General features: G+C 40.1%; 2 protein-coding genes across 3 annotated transcripts; one reads left to right on the forward strand and one right to left on the reverse strand.

The window, feature by feature from the left end:
* The first annotated feature begins 445 nt into the window (after positions 1 to 445).
* Positions 446 to 9,380, forward strand: hpn (hepsin). 2 transcript variants are annotated; one of them, XM_010791226.1, is made up of 11 exons: positions 446 to 548; positions 698 to 739; positions 1,264 to 1,393; positions 1,491 to 1,610; positions 1,792 to 1,832; positions 2,865 to 3,030; positions 3,116 to 3,306; positions 7,937 to 8,032; positions 8,340 to 8,488; positions 8,649 to 8,813; positions 9,294 to 9,380. In XM_010791226.1, exons 1-11 carry the CDS (start codon positions 500 to 502, stop codon positions 9,336 to 9,338), a joined length of 1,194 nt encoding a protein of 397 aa, XP_010789528.1. In that variant the 5' UTR covers positions 446 to 499; the 3' UTR covers positions 9,339 to 9,380. The 2 variants fall into 2 exon arrangements, with proteins under 2 accessions (XP_010789528.1, XP_010789529.1); XM_010791227.1 differs by having other exon boundaries at positions 8,340 to 8,482.
* Positions 9,381 to 11,049: 1,669 nt separating this feature from the next.
* LOC104962733 (B-cell receptor CD22-like) lies at positions 11,050 to 15,029 on the reverse strand. The gene is made up of 7 exons (XM_010791225.1): positions 14,761 to 15,029; positions 14,014 to 14,301; positions 13,297 to 13,375; positions 12,722 to 12,752; positions 12,229 to 12,384; positions 12,065 to 12,147; positions 11,050 to 11,242 (listed from the first exon to the last, which is right to left on the reverse strand). Exons 1-7 carry the CDS (start codon positions 15,005 to 15,007, stop codon positions 11,191 to 11,193), a joined length of 936 nt encoding a protein of 311 aa, XP_010789527.1. The 5' UTR covers positions 15,008 to 15,029; the 3' UTR covers positions 11,050 to 11,190.
* Positions 15,030 to 15,720: the final 691 nt, after the last annotated feature.

Here is a 15,720-nt window from a genome sequence, read left to right on the forward strand (position 1 = left end):
AATCATTTTGTGACATTCTCACTGAAGAGACTTGCAATTATTTGCTAGACTTCTGCTTTCAGACGTAGTTAATTAGGAAGTTATTACCCTATCCGATAATAATCCAATGTACTACATTATTTTATATTACATTTTTATATATGTATTTTTATATAGTCTTAAAGTTACAGCCGGCCCTTTGAGTGCAACCATAATGCGAATTTGGCCCGCAATGAAATTGAGTTTGACACCCCTGTATTAGATTGTCCAACAAATCTGTATCTATCAAATGAGGTCACTGTTATTTTTATTATTTGTATTTCATTCCCAAAGTCTTCAGCTAACTACCAGTGCTGCTGTCTAAGTGCTATGGCATGTCTGCATTCATGTTTGTGTCTCTGTGTTCATACTGTCAAATGAGTGTATGTGCCCTCATGTATGTGTTGTGTGTGTGTTTGCAGCGAACAGGGGACTCTCTCTGACCTGTGTGTTGACGCCCTGCCGTGTCGTTGGGGCGTGTATGACCCTGATGACCTTGGGAGCCGTCGGAGCTGCCGTCTGGGCCGTAGGTCAGACTGCATGCTGATTCCAATAATCTGTTACTCTTTCATTTAAAGTTCTTACAATTAAAAGCCTCAGGAACATTATTTTTTCTTCTTCTTACTTTCAATCACATTCACTTAAAAAATGGCTGCTGTTTTTTATCACCGTTCTGTAGTTTCATATTGTACAATGGAGGAAGACTCTGGGCTGTATGATGGTGAGTAGGTGGGAGATTTTTTTAAATTCATGGATTTTTTATTATTATTCTTATACTTTATTATGATAAAGAACACATTTCACCTGTAGTAATTTTTTCTAATGCAGGGATGTAATATTAAGAAACAAATAACATATTTACGCCTGGACAAGGTAACAATGTTGTTGCTTGAGTGAAGACATAAATATATTTGATGATTTCATACGTTTATGAATGTTGATGCAGATTCACGCTTAGCTGCAGTTTCATTATTTTTTATATGTATTATAAAATTGTGTAACAACAGGTTCAACACTGAGGTTAAATGGAAAAACGAGTAAGAAAGGTGATGTTTATGTTCTTTGAAATGGCAAATGTTGCTTTAAAGGGGCAGAATATAAGTCAGAAAACGTATGTTGGGTTATAACAATTGCAGAAATGATCATCACAGGGAGAAAATAAATAACAAATATATGTCGGGTTAGCAGGAGTGTGCGCTATTGTTTAAAGCTTGTTTTTGAATAACCCTGTCTTGTTCCCTACAGTCCAGGTGACTTCTCTTGACCAACATCTCAGAGTCTTTGACCCCGCCCACAAGAGGTGGCGACAGGTGTGTTCCTCCTCAGCCAATGAGCTGCTAGCTAGCATCAGCTGTGAAGAAGTGGGCTTTGTCAGGTGAGATATCTTTACAATGTTATCACAAATAGTGTTTTAATGCGGTATAATGTAAACGGTGTGTGTTTGTGTGTGTGTGTGTGTGTGTGTGTCTCAGTATGGTGAATTACTCGGTCACATCGGTGCCGGAGGCCAGCGGAGACGGCGGGGAGTTCTTCTGTGTCCGAGAGCAAGAGCTCAGCTACGGCAAGAAAATCGAAGACTCATTGTTCCCATGGTAACAGACACCCGTCTGTTTGACCCTGCACCTGTCTCACCTTCTACCACACTCCCCTCTCTGTTGCTCCTGCTTCCTTCTCTCTCACTCCACTACTTGGTTGACATAGAGGAAGCTGACTGATTTTTCAGTTCCCTTTTTTCTGTCTGGCTCTTACTCACTGTGTCTGTCTTTGTTTCAGTGACTGTGAGAGCAGGGAGGTTCTCACACTTCTGTGTCAAGGTAAGTTCAGAGCTCAGATCTGCACTCACCCGCTCATCTTTCACTACATTGTCACATTGTCATACTCCTATAGAGTGAATGAGTCCTAAAATAGAGAAAAGTGGTAGCATTTTACCACTTCCAGTTCCCTTAAAGGTGGGGTAGGTAAGTTTGAGAAACCGGCTCGAGATACACTTTTTGTTATATTCCATGGAATGCTCTTAACATCCAGATAGCAATGAATATCTTAAGTGCTTTGACAAAATATCCACAAAAAAAATTTCATCTCTGGAAGCCGTGGCGCTGTAAAAAACACGACCAATCATCTGAGCCGGCCCGGCTAAAATAAATGGATGGCCTACCTGCCTGTCAGTCTTCCATCTGTGCACAAATGTATCTCGTGCCCTCATTGGTCATGTGCGCGTTCGTGTGTGTTGGAGGAGGGGCTCTATAAGGAAGTGGCAGATGTCTTCCGGCTGTGTATTTTCAAATTCTAGCGCACTCGAGCTGGTTTCTCCAAAATTACCTACCCCACCTTTAAATTAATTAAATGAATTTCTTTGAATGTGTTAGTGGTTAGTTGCCTAAAATAAGATATGTGGTTAAGACAAGCTCAAGAGATATACATGTTATATAAAATACGTAAATGTTTGCATCTGTTGATTGCATTTATGCTCCGAAAATAAATCCTAAAATATATGTTAATATGTGGAGATTGTCTTGCTGAACAGAGCATGTAGTGTCATAAAGGTTTGTTTGCCACAGAGCTTATTTCAGCAATATTCCAAAATCATATAGAAAAATCCTATTGCTTTTTGTTGAGGGATCGGACAACAAAAATGCATCATCCATGCATCACTCGATACTCCATGCGGTTCATTCTTCTTATTCTCTGTCTGTTGCAGTCTCTCAGATTTTGTCAGGATCATTGCTCTGATATTTTATTCACCTACTCTCATTCTAGCATACTATATATTTCCTCTTTTTTTATATATTTGATTCTTCACCTACAGTTTAAACCACAGTAAACCCTCTCTTCTCTGTCCTCTGCAGACTGTGGCAGGCGTAGTTTCGCAGCGGACCGTATAGTTGGAGGTGTGGATGCCAGGCAGGGTGGCTGGCCTTGGCAGGTCAGACTGGAGTACGATGGAGTCCATCAGTGTGGAGGCGCCATCATCTCCAACCGCTGGATCGTCTCTGCAGCTCACTGCTTCAGAGAGTGAGTACACAAGCCTGGACTCATGCAGTAATCACATTTGATCTTTAAGCACATATTGGATCATATTTATTTTATTCCATCCCAGGCGATATCGCACCGTTAATCGCTGGCGTGTGCTGCTGGGCTCGATCTACAGCAAACCAGTTAACGCTAACGTGGCGGAGGTGAACACCATCGTTTACCACAGCAGCTACCTGCCCTTTGTGGATGCTAGCATCGACGACAACAGCAGGGACATCGCTGTTCTTGCCCTCACACAGCCCCTCACTTTCAACGGTAGGTCACACAAGAAAACCCACTCATATTCATCAAATCACTCATTGACAAACTTGAGTATTTGATTGAATTTGAGCTATGATCAGATATGAAGAAGAAGGTCAAATAAATAGACAGTCAGTCATTACGGTTGTTTGCCTGCTTTATGTCCTCTGTTTCCTGGATTGCAGGATTAAAATGATCTTAAAGGTCCCCTGTTATACTGTTTTACATCAATATATTATAGGTCTCAGATATATACAAAACATGTCTCTAAAATGTTTGGCTTGAAATACCAAACAGATCATTGCAGCATCCCATAATCCCCTCTGTTTCAAAAGTGCTGATTCTCTGTCTTTTACTTTAGATGAAAATAAGGAGCCACTCCCCACGCCCCAGAGATATTTGGTTAAAAAGAACACAATGGTGCTCTAGGAGGAGATTCAGGTGATAAGGTGGGGGGGCAAAACATCGTTATGACATAAAGTGGCCAAAATCTGATCAGCTCATTTTCAGACAGGTTTTTATATAAATGGATCAGGACAAAAAGGGAGGGAATCTTTTTACCTGAAACTTTCAGAATCTCTTTACACAGAGGGGACACATGTTGATGTATAACATACATGACAAAGTGGATTTGATATAATAGGTGACCTTTAATATATTGACAACATCTGTTAGCCCTGTACAAGATGTGTCTCTATTTCTAATCCCATGACTCCTTTAATTCAATATTTACACACAGAGTCATATGTCTGTAGGGTTTTTGTTTGTATATCCAGGGGTGCACATAACTGGTACGCAGGTACGCTGATAAACAAGGCCATAAAGGACATTAAATAAAGAGAGGGTAATGTTATAGTACCAGAAACACAAAGTAATTATTGTATTATGATAGTGAACAATGAATAGGTAGGCTAGGGTAGAGAGAGGCGAATAGCACCAGCGCCAGCGCCTCATCGTCAAGGTCGTCTCTCGGGCTCTGAAGAAAGGGACCGCGTGTAGTTGGTCGAGACTGACCCCCTAGGTTCGCGATGGCGGTCGTTCTTATATGCTATAGCGTGGACCAGATCCAAGATTACGGGGATATCCAGAGAAGGGTCTCGAGCGTGCACGCGCTCGGTACTCAAGAGAACGGCGAACGCCGCTCCCGCCGGGTCAGCAATCTATCGGATTCAGTCCCATCTGCACTGGTAGTGCGCGAGGAACAAAGATAGCAGTTCGCTGAGGAGGTGCGGTTGCGCGAGATCTCTACATTCTGGGTGTGACAAAAGATAACAGAAATCGGACTTTGTACAAGTTCGTAACTCGTCGATGACACAGGAGGAACGACATAAAAGGAGGGGTCCGCCGTGACACGACAGCCAATCCATGAATACCTTTCGGTTGTGAGTCTACCAGTCTGCGCCTCCGTGGGCGTGACTTTGATAAAACGAAAATCTCAAAAGTAACATCAAAGATGGAAGTACGTATGCACAGCACATATGTGCTCGATGGTATGTGAAAAAATCACTCAATGAGTCTACTTCATGGGTACGCCCCGCGGCGGACCTCCTGTGCGCGCAAACCATGAGTGGGGGTCGTGTTTCGCAGCCACAATTGATTCAGTCAGAAGACAGGTGACAGTAGGGCCGATTCACAGAGGAAGTAGACAGGAGATAAAATGTGAGAGAACCGTACGATCTACGTTGACTTCTAGCTCACTTCTGGGGGCGGGTGGAGGACAGAGAAAGGAGAGATGTCGAGGCTAAACGAAAGAGGTTTTATGAACAACGGTTTTGCACACTTAAGGAACGTCAAAGCCTACTCCCGGTTCAGACTTCTAGTTTCATGAGTTCTTTAAGTGAGTGTACTGAACTTTCAGTTTAAGCTAAGCAGTCTCACCCTTCAATGATCTCATGTGAATAAGTCAGACATGAAGTTCATGTTAAATTCTATAGAACATCTACATCGCAGCTCATAAAGATACAAAAAACCGATGAAACATGACCGCGAGATGAGAGATCTTCAAGTCTCCATGTTAGTACATGAAAAGAGGTGATCTGTGACATAGACCTTTTTGAAATCAATCGCCCAATGTCCTTACTACTTAACTACGCACTATTATATTAGTTCAGAATTTAGTCGAAAGTCTAAATCAAGGTGGACCTCATTTTAAGTGATTCGATGGGGACGGCCGTATGTCAACTCTGCATACAAACCGATGTAATACAACAAGTATGACTGCAATGTGTCGTCGCGGGGCAGGCACGTTGGTACCGCTAGGTTGAGACAGCAGGGTCGACTAGATTCGGAGAGAAAAGTAGACATGTATCGAAGTGTCCAGGCAGCCAATACAGGACGCCGCGCGTACCTGCGTCGTGGGTCAACAGTTAGTGCAAGTATCTTTTCAGGCTTCTAAAAATATCCCTCGATTTGCCGTTTCACCGACGGAATTACAGAAGAAAAAACAGAGTATTAAATGAGGTGACGAACGACTGTTCTTTGTGCACATCTGCTTTATACACAAAACAAAACAAAGTCGGNTGAAAAGTATTGATAAGAGTATCGAAAAATACCGGTATCGATAAGCAGTATCGGTATCGATAAAATCCTAACATTACCCCTCGCTACTCGATACTGTGGGCAATCCCCACAGGAGCCATTTGGGGTGAAGTGTCTTGCCCAGGGACACAACGACATGCTGACTGCAGTGGGGTTTGAACCTGTCAACTGTGCCACAGCCTCCCCACTGCACATAACGCAGGTACGATGCGCGACAAACATCTGAAATGCGTAACGTCACTTGTGTCACTACGCGCCTTTGCGTACCTGATAGGTCATCAAAGCAAAACACATATTTTGTCTACACGTGTTTCTTGTCAACACTCAGTGGAGTAAACTATTAGACATGTCCAAAAAACTCAAATACATTAAGCAGCCACTTTGGCGTTTTGCTCCCTGCTAAAAATCTTCGGACTTTCTTGGATTGATTGAACTGGGTGCTGGCCGAACCGCAGGCCATAACCGACAGACCATAACCGACAGACCATAACCGACAGACCCGTGGAGCTTTTCCAGTGTGCACAGACAGGGCTGCTGTTACCGTCGGTATGTTCAACGGAATTGTGCCAAAACTACGCCAACTGGCTGCGGAGGGACATTCCCCTGTGCACATTCTATGCACCGCGCACACACTGGAGAACTGCGACACATTAGCTGATCACAACGTTCACGTTCTGTGGTCAAGCTGCTGCAGTTTTATTTACAACAAGGTGGAGCAAAACCTACAGCTGCAAACTTACTCAGGCTGTTAATGGAAGAGTTTGTAATCGGACAGAGGTGGAAGAAGTGCTCAGATATTGTGTAGGAATACTCTGTTACAAGTACAAGTCCTGCATTCAAAATGTTACTCAAGTAAAAGTAGAAAAGTATTATCATCAATCAATCAATCAATGTGTATTTATATAGCCCAATATCACATATGTTACATTTGTGTCAGTGGACTTATCAAAATATACTCAAAGTACCGAAAGTAAAAGTAGTCATTGTGCAGATTGGTCCATCTCAGAATAATCTGTTTTATAATTATTAATCATTAAAGTGTTCTCAAGGCTAGCTTGTGAATTTACTCCAGGTGTAACTAGTCTGATTTAAGAGTTGATAATATTTCACATCATTAATCCAAATTTGTAAAGTAACTAAAGGTATTAAATAAATGTAGTGGAGTAAAAGTACAACATTTACCTCTGAACTGTAGTGGAGTAGAAGTACAAAGTAGCATAAAATAAAAATTCTCAAGTAAAGTACAAGTATCTCAAAATTGTACCTAAGTACAGTACTTGAATAAGTGTACTTAGTTACTTCCCACATCTGAAATCTGATATGACATCATGTGATAATTTCTTAGTATTTGATCTCTCAACTTGGCCTCAGGAAATGCAAGGGCTTCACAGTTTTGCCAACACGTTTTGGGACAGGGAGGTGCATCTGCAGCATCTTCATCATCTACCATGCAAGAAGTGTAAATAGAGGACAGAGAAGGAGACACTGAGGAGGACAGTGAAGAAGACTGCACTTATTAACACCACGCTTTGTGTGGGGTGAGTACCAAACGCTGTCTCCTGGTACTCATCTGAGTAACTCACTAAAAAAAGTTATGTTGTGTATAACACACTATGCAGAGGTAGAAACTACAATGATAAACTCTAAAAGCAAAATGTTTCAGGGTGCCTCGTCTGACATCTAGTGTTTGCTTTCATAATTACAACCACAGCACAAGTTCCCCTGGAGTGAAAATAAGCAAGGAGGACACAGTAGCTGCTCAATGCATTGAACTGTTTCAGTGCTAAAAAATAGAAAACATGTGGTTTACATCTTTAAAAGCCTGTTGCTTTGGATTATAAACTATTTACTTCAGCCTAGATGCCATGATCCAATGAGAACTTCACTTACGCCGACATATGATAATGAAAACAAAGACATGATATTGTAATGGGAGAGAAAAAATTACAGGAAATAACCGGACAAATAGTATAATCCTAACAAATCTAGAGTTTCAGTTTGTGTGGTGGTTCTTGGCTATTGGTATCCCTGTCCTGTCAAATGTTGCAGTGTTTGAATTATTGTGTGCAGTATTAATATATTTCTTATATCATTTGTTTGTGTGTAGAATATGTGCAGCCTATTTGCCTGCCAGCCTATGGTCAAAGACTGGTAGACGGACAGATGGGGACAGTAACAGGCTGGGGAAATATAGATTACTATGGTGAGTCCATCCTCTGAATTACATCTCTATGGTATTAACTTTATGTGTTTGCATTCCTTTATCAACATAATCTATTTTCAATGGTGGAATTAGTTATTTAACTTCATTAAAAGTAGCCATGATACAGTGTAAAGGTACACAGAATTTAAAATGTTACTTAAGTAAAAGTACAGAGAGCTAGTTTAAACTGTATACTTCAATTTATATAACTACATATAAAAAGTAATTAATATTGCAATACTTTAAAGGCCTTAACAGTAATTGACAGTATGTTTTTTTTAATGTTTTTTATTTTTCGCAACCGCAGGTATTCAAGCAGATATTCTGCAGGAAGCGAACGTCCCCATCATCAGTGACGCTGTGTGTAACGGTCCTGATTACTATGACAACCAGATCACCACCAGTATGTTCTGTGCTGGTTATGAGAAAGGAGGCACTGATGCCTGCCAGGTCAGAGTGCGTTTAATCTGCCCGCAACATTCATGCCTGTTTGAATCCAATACATATACTTTTAATACATTTTATTGCATTACAATTCACTTCAATTTCTGTAAATGCTTGCCTAAAATGGGTTGTTGTATTGTGTGTGAACTGCTGTAATGGTCTGTGTCTTCAGGGAGACAGCGGTGGCCCTCTTGTTGCAGAAGACTGCTTCTCTAAGAGCAGGAGGTATCGTCTGATGGGTGTGGTGAGCTGGGGGATCGGTTGCGCCTTGGCCAAGAAACCGGGCGTCTACACCCGAGTGTCCAGATTTCTGCCCTGGATGTCCACGGCCATGAGGGTAAGAAAAGGGATTCTTTAACTGAGATAATAATTACAGTAACAGAACAGTCAGTCACTGGCATTCAGCTCATCTATAAACCAACAAGGTATGGAAACACTGGCTTCACACAATATACAGTATGTACCTCGTGTTTACAGTGCATTGAGAAATTAAATCTCATGTTTTGAGTTCTAATGAGAACACAGGGCTGGGGATCACTTCAACCTCTTGAGGCCAAACTAACTGTTACAACAAGTTATAAACACAGGAGAAATAAATCGCTTAAGTTCCTCTCTTTCATTTGTGCGTCCATCATTTCCTCTCACACACAAAATATAGAATTTCCAATAAGGAACCAAAATGTTGCAATCAGCAAAAACACAAATAGTTATGGTCAGAGTTACAACATTTAGGATACATGTGTGCTTCAGGTTCCATACTGTCTTCTTGTGACATTATGAATGTGTTTTAACATCAGCTCTCATCTCTCTCCTTCAGAACTATAACAACACGCCGGGGCTTCACAAAATGGCCCGAACTTGAGACTCTTGCTCTTATGTTTCCACCTTTTTCTGCTCTTGAATGAAGAGCTGAAACGTTCTCCACATATCATGGTTGTTCATTCCCCTTCTTAACTAAAACGTTTTTTCATATTGTGGATTCAACCTCTTCCTGAACCTAAACACAACGTAAATGCCCACCAAGACTCCTAATAAACACACAGACAGGGCTCTTTAAAAAACAAAGACTTATGGAAGTAGATTAACTTACTTTTTTTAAAGGTGTTCAGACAGTTTTTATATCGATGGATCTGGACAAAAACAGAGAGAATCTTTTTTCCTGAAACTTTCCAAATCTCTTAACACAGAGGGGATACATATATGTATATAAAATACATGAAAAAGGGAATTTTGCTTAATAGTGACCTTTTTAAAGTAAAAAACTAATTTTAAAAAATGATCACTTTATCACAATATAAGATACATTTTTAGTAAAAAATCAATACATTGAATTCAGCCTTGTAAATGCACATTTAAAAATTATAGATGTAATAACAAGGGTTCATTAATGATGAGTTTTAAATTCGTTATGTCTAGGTGCTACTCTGTCCCATGTGGGTCACACACACACACACACACACACACACACACACACACACACACACACACACACACACACACACACACACACACACACACACACACACACACACACACACACAATGAGAGATCTAAGAAAACCATGAACTTGTGTGTTCTATTTGGTAAAATCACAGCACACGTACATCTTTTTTATAATTAAACTCTGGTGTAATACATGTTATGTCTTTTTATATGCAGTATACTGACTTTTGTATGAAAAATTATTATTAATTCAAGATCTGTCTTCAGAAAATCCCCACATGGAGTTGATGCTTCTATTGAAAACAGTATGTTGTTAATGTCTTGTAAATATTAGTAATGTTTTGTTTATGTAGATGTTTATTTGAGACATGTTGCATTTGATTTACATATCTCAAAGCCAACTGGCAGGAGTGTGTATACTCAATCATGACCAATAGTATTATATACTAAAACGCCCCCTCTGCTACTACAGTAACACTTCAAATAAACCACCAATATTTCAGAAATACAATATACAATATAGATTGTGTCACTATGTCACATGCACACTTGTATGGTTGAGATTAAAGTGGCAGGGTGCTTTAAATCTTTATATTGCTTTTACATTACGTTGAACTTACACTTTAAAATAAGAGTGTTTTATTGTATTACATTGAGACACACAAAAGGACAAAAGCACTGGGTTTTAGATTTGACTACACTGTGAAATGTGGATGTTTGAGGTGACACACTTGATTGCACACTGAAAAATGCACAACTGTATTTAGAAAAAAGTCTAAATTCTTATGTGGAATTCTACTATTGAATCTGAATCCATAAAGTCCAAATTACTTCCCAGAGGCTTTACATTTGAAGTGGTGCATGCATGTACATTTATGGTAATTTTCATGTGTGAAAGAGAAAATTGATATTGTTAAATGTAAATTGTAGCATTGTGTATTGTATTGAAATAAAAATAAAACAATTTGCCCATAGCCATGCTGTATTCATACATTTGTATTACCAACTGTACAGACTTCAGTATACTTTTTAGTAACCCACAACTTCATTTAAGTATATAAAAAACATGAAATAAGTGTATTTAGTAAATATTTATGTACAAACTATAACAAAAAAGCCTTGCAAAAATATAAATAAATATATGTTTATTACAAATAAATTAAAAGATGCTCTTATATCTCTTTTTAACCCTCCTGAGAGATTGAACTTTTAAGACGCCACACGGCGTCATTCCTTGATAAAGATGAACCCGGCCTAAAGGAGTGAACAGGTCAGGCCAGTGAAGCGTAGATCACAGAGTCATCATCATCACCAGCTCTGGACCTGAGGAGGATATTATGGGATGGTTAAATTATGGTGTTAGTGGACTTTAACCAAACTGCAGCATCTGGAGGTGATGCGGGGACAGCAGCCTTATAACAGCAGCACTGATGCCTTATGCCAGAACCATTCTTTTGAATCATATATGAAACAAATAAAAACAGTATAGTCATTTTACTTGAAATTCAATTGTGTTGTCATTAAGGCTGTAGTAGAGTATAGACATATTATATGTTGGGTTATAAGCTGGATAGTTATATTTTAAGCAAGAAAATATATTTGGACTGAGTATTTAAAATGTTGGGAAATACTGAAAACATGAATAAATACACACTATATATATTTAATTTATAGTATAATTATTTGCAAAATAACTGGGACTTTAACTTAGGGTTTTAAGATTTCTTCCAGGCTGATGGGCAAGCAATATTAATCAGATTTAGAGGTCGTGTGATTGCTTGTAAAGCCAATGCAAATATGAAAATGATGTGTGCCTAACGGTGCAAATTGGCTAAATGTATACGTTTTAAATTAGAAGGAAAAGAATCCTGAATATTTTCACTTAGAAAAGTAAAATATCAAAGTCTTCTTTAAATGTTATATAAGTGGGGCGAGAGGAAGGGGCTCGAGCTCACATGACGTCAGTTACTGTAAAGGCCTACAGCTGTCAACAGCTAAATAAAACGATAAACATAATTTGACTGTCCTATTTCGTTTTTTAAATGTGTTATTTTATACAGTAAGGTGACTAAAGACTTCACACGAACTTGACGTGCTACATTGAGCATTGAGGAGCTGTGATCAGGTGGTTATTCGGACAGTTACCTGCTGTTCATGTGATGAGTGGAGTTTATGGGTTTAATGGTCACTGTGGCGTAGGTTATGTCATCTTCATAAGACATGGGTGCCTGATGGAAGAGAAGAGTCACTTCATTCAAAATCTGATCAATGTGAGCAGAGATGATATATTAAAAATGCCCCATATTTACCTCTTGCTCATGGTGTGACCTCTGAGAAAGAGGAGTGATCTCCTGAGCAGCAGGCGGAGGAGATGGCAGCACCTGCTGGATGTTGGCGTAAACACTGTCAGATGGATCTGAGGAGCTCGAGCCTCTCCCACTGAGCCTAAAGTCGAACACAGTCGACTGAGAGGAGCACATTGAAAATCTGATTAGGTTTTTTGCTGAGTCATCCTTTTACTTCCCTTTATTTCTCCACTGCAGCTGCCCATTGGGAAACTACCATCATGTGCCTTGGCTCTATAAACTTTCTACTATTGCAAGTAGGAGGAGTTCAGGTTAGGACATTTCATAATGGGGAAAACCACAGGAAACTAAGCAATCTCCCTTAGCATGCAGACTGAGAGCCTTTACTTTCTGTATGTCCCCTTTCAAAAGTATTTGTATATGAATTTCAGTTTGAGAGGGAACTGAAATCTGACATTTCAACATCATTTTTAATTAAATGACCTGTAATACTCACTTTTTTCTCTGCACGGGTCCTCTGTTTCAGCCTACCAAGACAACAAAATAAATTAATGTGGAGAAAAAAACATTGTATGTTTTTTATTTACTCGTTGATGTCATATTTTAGAGAGGTTATTCTGTAAGAAAAGGAAAACAGCAGCAGCTTGTTATTTCTAAAAACTACAAGCTCAGTAGACAAAATGTTTTGATAATATACTGTATATCTTTTCTAATTGTCAGTTCATAATATGTGGCGTACATCTGAAATAAAGGTATTTAAAAAAGATATGAATGAGACTGGCAATAACATTTCGCCTGCACTATGGAGTAGATCATCATTTAATAATATGTTGAAGCTCCTACTTAAAACATTTTGCCAACGGCAGACAAAATGAGTAAATGGTTAAAAGTGTCAGCATGTGGAAATTAGGATGACACACACAGCCCTTACACTCTGTCGTACATGCAGCTATGACAGCATTGGGTGAAAGACATTGAAAAAAGTTACAAGAAATGTAGAAAAAGAGAATGTGAACAGCGATTATGACATGAGTAAGTCACACTCCCTCCCCCCATCCTCCCGTTACTCACCAGAACAGAAGCAGACCTAACAGCAGCGCCACAAATACACACACTCCAATTCCAGCTAAAACAGGGACGGTCTGTTCGCCTGTGGAGAAACACAAAGATCTGTTACACTACTGCACCTCTGACTGACGACACTTCACACCCTTGAGCCTCACTAGGGACATGTTTTGAATTTTTTGGTGATCATTTTGGCCGTTATTGTGTATGGCATCTATCTTTGCAAGATTTGTATTTACTTCACATTATACAACCTCAGCTCCTTAGAAATGTCCACATTAAAACATATTTAATCCACAAGGTTTGACACCACAGCCATTAAAGCATCTGTATCTGGAGCCCTGTATTTCATTTACCTTTACAAATTGCTACCAAATTGAGCCATTTTCTTGGCCTATGTGGCAAATACAGAATATATCTTTCTGGTTTCCTGCACAAGAAAATAAAAGGCACTAAAATACACTGTCTATTTATGCTCACCCAGACTATAAATACAATAATTTCCCCTAATGGTGGTTAATACAGAAAGTAATTTAAATATTTTCCCTCATAAAAAAACTACAGTGACATTATTATATTGATATAAACATTTCTTTATTGCAGGTTTTTGATACAGTCATTTTTGTCGTTTAAAGACATAATAGCAACTTTGTATTAAATATACACTTTAGATGCTATTTCTGGAAGAACCCAGCAGCAGTAATATATGAAGATGACACAGACCTTGATATTCTTTCCTCATGGTCAGCATCACCTCAGTTGAGTTGTTTTCCCCCAGCTGGTTCCTGGCCGTGCAGAGGTAGAGTCCGGTGTGGGACGCGTCCAAAGAGGGGAGGGTCAGCAGCGGTCCTGAGCCCACCCGCAGCATGGAGCTGAGGCTGGGGGCACTCTGCCTGAACCAGGTGTAGCTGTGAGCTGCGGGGTTAGCGGCACTGCTGCAGCTCAGATTCATACTGCCGCCCTCTGCAACATCCAGAGGGTCCATCGAAATGGAAATGTTCTCTGGACGGTCTGAAGAAAGTAAAAAAAACATGTTGACAGTTTTATCCACCTTGGAGATGATTTTTAAGGCTCACTCAGCAATTTAGGGATTAGAATGATAACTCAAAGGCATAAAGAGAAACTTTGACTTGATTATTTTTCAGACTTTCCTCTTAATTTGGCTTTTTGCTGTGGAAATACTGGATGTTTTAACCTAGTCAGGTCTCAAAACATACCTGAAATTGTATAATCTAAGATAGGAAACTGGTTAAAGTGTTCACTCGAGACCATATCGAGTGCTGAGGGTCAACCAGGCTTTATTCACAAGCCTAAAAGGCCAGGAACCAATATAGCATGGTGCAGTCATTAGATTGCAATGAATTTAATCATGCATTGTCATTAGTGAACGTCATGCTTGAATCCACTATGACACCGTTTTTAGTAACACACTGACACACAGACATCTGACCCCAGCCTCCACACACTCACACAGGACGTCAAGGTGCAGATGGGTGGAGTTGATGCGACTGATGCCGCTCCGGCTGATGTTGTTCCAGGCCTGGCAGGAGTACAGGCCGCTGTGGGGGGGCTGGATGTTGGACACGGTGTGATTCTGTCCTGAACTGATGAGGTGTCTGTCTTTGTGCAGGCTGTATCCGCTCTGGGGCACGGGGGGGTTAGCGTCACTGCTGCAGCTGAAGGTCACCGCACCTCCTTTGATGACTGAAGGAGTCATTGACAGCGTGACTTTCCTGGGAGCATCTGAGAGAGGATGAGGAGGGTCAGGCTTTTAGTGATCAGTGAATCAAAAATTTCATGGGAAAAAAGTCTCAGTCAGTAGCCTATGAAGTAAAATTATTTAAAATATATTAATAGTAATTTTGTCCACTTTCATTGGTAGTTCAAACAGAGGACAAATTAGAATGACAAGAGGCCTGTACTACGAATCCAGTTCAGCATACCCTGGATTTTTGAGTTACCCAGTTTACCTAATCCAGTGTTTCTCAACACCCCTGGGGGGCGCAGAGGCATGACAGGGGGGGGCGCGAGAGACCAGGAGGAAAAAAAAAAAGAATCATAATTTGAAAAATTATTGATTCGAAAATAATATGCTACAGTACAACTACGTCTGGGTCTCTGTGTTTCATTCAAGCTCGGTTCTGTGTGTGTGTGGAACGAGCCATTTTGTGTGCGTGTGCGAGTGAGAGAGAGAGAGCGCACTGGTACCGGAGATCGTTGTTGTTAGCTTCTGGTGCTAGCGAGCTACGCTAACGGATATAAGGAGCTTTTTCAACAACAAGGTGGAGGAGGTCCTCTCCTGTCAGACTGAAAGGCTCAGTGAACTAAAGGACTCTCTGAGTGTTTAGATAACTTTAGTATAAGTTATCTCAGTGGGTCTCAAATGTTTTGGTCACGATTAATGTAAACAATTTCCGAGGCACACGTTTA

This window comes from Notothenia coriiceps, unplaced genomic scaffold (genome assembly GCF_000735185.1).
Source record: "Notothenia coriiceps isolate Sejong01 unplaced genomic scaffold, NC01 NC01_scaffold00035339, whole genome shotgun sequence".
Lineage (NCBI taxonomy): Eukaryota > Metazoa > Chordata > Actinopteri > Perciformes > Nototheniidae > Notothenia > Notothenia coriiceps.